This window comes from Apaloderma vittatum, unplaced genomic scaffold (assembly GCF_000703405.1).
Source record: "Apaloderma vittatum isolate BGI_N311 unplaced genomic scaffold, ASM70340v1 scaffold25536, whole genome shotgun sequence".
NCBI lineage: Eukaryota > Metazoa > Chordata > Aves > Trogoniformes > Trogonidae > Apaloderma > Apaloderma vittatum.
Window position 1 is genome coordinate 1 of NW_009722652.1, and position 3,520 is coordinate 3,520.

The window sequence follows — 3,520 nt, forward strand, 5'->3', positions numbered from 1 at the left end:
GAATATAAATATACATATATAAAAATCTCCAGAGGAGGTTTTGCAACACTTCTGCCACGCAGGGGGTCTGATCCGTGAGGAACACAGCTCCAAACCCTCTCATTGCTGCTCGAAAAAAAGAGAAACCCCTCTTTTCGCAGTGCGAAACACAGGAATATTTTTGCTTGCCTCGTCTATAAATACTCACACGGCAGAATTTCCGAACACCTCGGGGAGGGGTGAGTGGGGAAGAAGAGTGAGCCTTTACAACTGAAAACGAAGAAATTTGGATTTGTTTGGATATATTGCCCAAAAATCGAGGATTCTGTGAGAAAAGGCGTACGTGAAACACGGGTCGAACCACGTCTCCAGCCCTGGGCTTACTGGTTCGATACTGGTTGGGCTCGGCCGGTGCGGTTTCTCTGCTCTCCCGGAGCGATCCCTGGGCTGAGAAGCTCAGCAAACCTCCACCCTTCCGAGAGAGGGGAAACGTCCTGGTTTTGTAACCCTGGCACGGCCAGAGCAGGAGGTTTTTGTCCCGGAGCCTTTGAGCTGAAGGTCTGGAAGCCCGGATCCCAACCTTCAGTGGTGCTGGAAGAGGCCGTTGCTTTGTCCTCCTTGGTCCTTGGTGCTCCTCGGGGTCTCTTTACTCCTAACTCTTAACTCCTTTACTGCCTCAGCTGCTGTTGCCAGCGTCCCACAGAACCTCCTCCCTTGAAAAAGCGTCTGAGAGAACATCTCAGCTTGAAAGGAGGTGGTGGAAAACCTCTGAAGGATCTTTCACCTGCCCTGGAGGAGGAATGGTTTCACGGTCAGTGAAAACCAGCCTGAGATTAGGCTGGGACCTGCTGCCCAGCACGCCCTGAGGGAGTTCCGGGTGGCTCCACGGCGAGGGCTTTGAGGATCCTCAAAGGCTCCTTAATCCTGACCTGGGTAGCAGAGGGCTGGGAGGTGTCGCTGACCCACCGAGGGTGAACCGTGCCGCGTGTGTGACCGTCAGGTCCTGCCTCAGGGGAGCGGCAGCCCCAAACGAGCCTGAACTGAGAGCGAGGAACCTGCTGGGCACCGCCCCTCCGGGCTAACTGGAATCTTTTCTTCTCCACAGGTGTCCCATGAGTTTGCCATTAACTTCAATCCCACAAACCCCTTCTGTTCAGGTAAGCAGCCACCACCAGGTCATTGAGACTCCTTAGGTGGCCATATGAGGACAATCTCTTTAGCAGGGCCTTTTAAACTGAAAAAGGGGAGATTTAAACTAGATATCAGGAAGAAATGTTTGACGCTGAAACCCTGACACGGGTTTCCCGGAGAGGTGGTAGAATCCCCATCCCTGGAGATGTTCAGAGCCAGGTTGGACTCAGATCTGAGCAACCTGATGGAGTTGAAGATGTCCCTGCTCCCTGCGGGGAGGTTGGACTAAACGTCTAAAGGTCCCTTCCAACCCAATGCATTCTATAATTCTACGATTCTGTGCCTTCAACATCTTCTGTCCTCCCCTCTGCATTTCGCCAGCAACATCTTGGGGACGTTTTTCAAGGTCTGCACACAGACAGACGTTAAGGGTGAAGCCCACATGAAGGAAAAGCTCTTGGCGGAGAGCGGAGAAAATTCGGGGGTGTGTAGGAAGGCCCAGGGTAAAAGGCAACTGGATTCTGACAGCGTAAAAAAATCCGCCTTCGCACCGGGATCTGGTGTGTCCTAGCAGCCGTCTGCTCCTCCGGCAAGCCTGCAAGGATCGCGGGGCTTGTGCGGCAGATGGGGAGCTCAGACGTGCTTCTTCATTTCGCAGCTGAGAGCTGGTCACAGTCATGGCAGCCTGGCCTGGGGCAGGAGTAGCGTGGCCAGCAGGAGCAGGGCAGGGTTGTCCCCCTGTCCCTGGCACTGGTGAGGCTGCACCTGGAACCCTGTGTTCAGTTTTGGGCCCTTCACAACAAGAAAGACCTGGAGGGGAAGGAGTGAGTCCAGGGAAGGGCAACGGAGCTGGGGAAGGGTCTGGAGAACAAGTGTGATGAGGGGTCTGGGGCTGTTCAGCTGGAGCAGATGAGGCTGAGGGGAGACCTCATCGCTCTCTGCAGCTCCCTGGCAGGAGGGGGTGGTGAGGTGGGTGTTGCTCTCTTCTCCCAAGGTGTTAGTGATAGGATGAGAGGAAATGAGCTCAGGTTGCACCAGAGGAGGTTTAGATTGGATATTAGGAAAAAAATCTGTAGTGAAAGAGCGGTGAAGCTGCCTGCGCATGTCAGGGGGCGAGTCCCCATCCCTGGAGGTGTTCAGAACCGTGTAGATGTGGCACTTGGGGACACGGTTTAGTGATCGTGGTGGTGCTGGGTTGACGGTTGGACTTGATGACCTCAGAGGTCTTTTCCAACCTAAATGATCTTAGAGCTGAAGAACTGCCCAAATCCAAGAGGTGAGGGCTGCAATGGGCTCTGAAAATCACCCGCCTAACCCCGGCGAAACAGGGGCTCGGGCAGCCTCCGCGCCTCGCTGGAGTCCATGGAGGGGGCTGTGAGCCCCTGCTGCCCCGCTGCTGCCTTCAGCCCCTCGCCGGCCGCTCTAAAGCATTCCTTGGACCTCATCTATCATCGGTGTCACGAGGTGCCAAAGCCACCATCCTGCAGGTCCTTCCCAAGGAGCTGATGATGGGCTGGTTAACTGGGGAATTGGTCATTTTTGAACGACACACCCATTTCTGAATTACCCACCCTCCAGTAAAGTGACCGTTTACCCTGTTGTGCTGTGGCAGGGGCAGAGGGGGCTCTGCTGACCCAAACAGTTTGCGAGCTCAGAGGGTCCTTCTGGAGCTTTGCTTCTCTCCGCTACCTCTGCTTTGTATCTGCGGGGGTTTTGATTACGCTCAGAAGCCGGGAGTTGCTCCTCTTTCTGCTTTTTGGTTGATTCTGGGGTTTTTGCAGAAGCACAAGGAAAGCTAAAGCTGTGGGAGCTACCTGAGAAGGTTTGAGGACCCTCTACAAAGTGATGAAAAAATCTTGAGGTGGATGAAGCCTGTGGAACTGGATGGGGCGAAAGAAAACGGGTCTAACTTCAGTTCCCACGGCAGCGTTAGCTAATGGTGCTGAGTTGGGCGCGTTGTAACGCTGAGCTTCTCTGCTTTCCCTGCAGGTGTGGAGGGCATCGTCCAAGCGTACTCGGCCTGCCTGCCCCACATCCGCTTCTATGGACCCACCAACTTCTCGCCCATCGTCAACCACGTGGCTCGCTTCGCGGCTCAGGCCACCCAACAGCAGACCGCGTCCGTAAGTCCCTCAGGTCCCATCACGCGACGGCGATACCCATGTTTTGGGCAGGGGGAGGCAACACCTGAGCTTCATCTCGTGTTTTGCGACGGGTGGGGAGGCAGGACCGTACTGCCAGAACCATCTCTGCAGTCTCGGTCGGCCGTCGTCACTTCAGATGGAGGATGTAGAATCGGTGCAGGTGCTTCTCAGGAGCAAAAAAATAACTCAAAAAAGTTGATGAGTCAACAAAACCGCAGCTGTGGAGCGGCAGAAATTACTGGGGAGAGAATGGAGACGAGGGGGGG

At 54.9% G+C, this 3,520-nt stretch overlaps 1 protein-coding gene across 1 annotated transcript in view; it reads left to right on the forward strand.

The window, feature by feature from the left end:
- Positions 1 to 1,084: 1,084 nt before the first annotated feature.
- The window catches only part of LOC104275791 (copine-2-like), a gene marked incomplete at its 5' end in the record, with an annotated part of 6,352 nt that continues 3,916 nt past the window's right edge, over positions 1,085 to 3,520 (forward strand). The window contains 2 exons of the mRNA XM_009871839.1: positions 1,085 to 1,136; positions 3,100 to 3,233. Of these exons, the coding sequence (XP_009870141.1) occupies positions 1,085 to 1,136; positions 3,100 to 3,233 (186 nt within the window). The remainder of the gene's footprint in view (positions 1,137 to 3,099; positions 3,234 to 3,520) is intronic.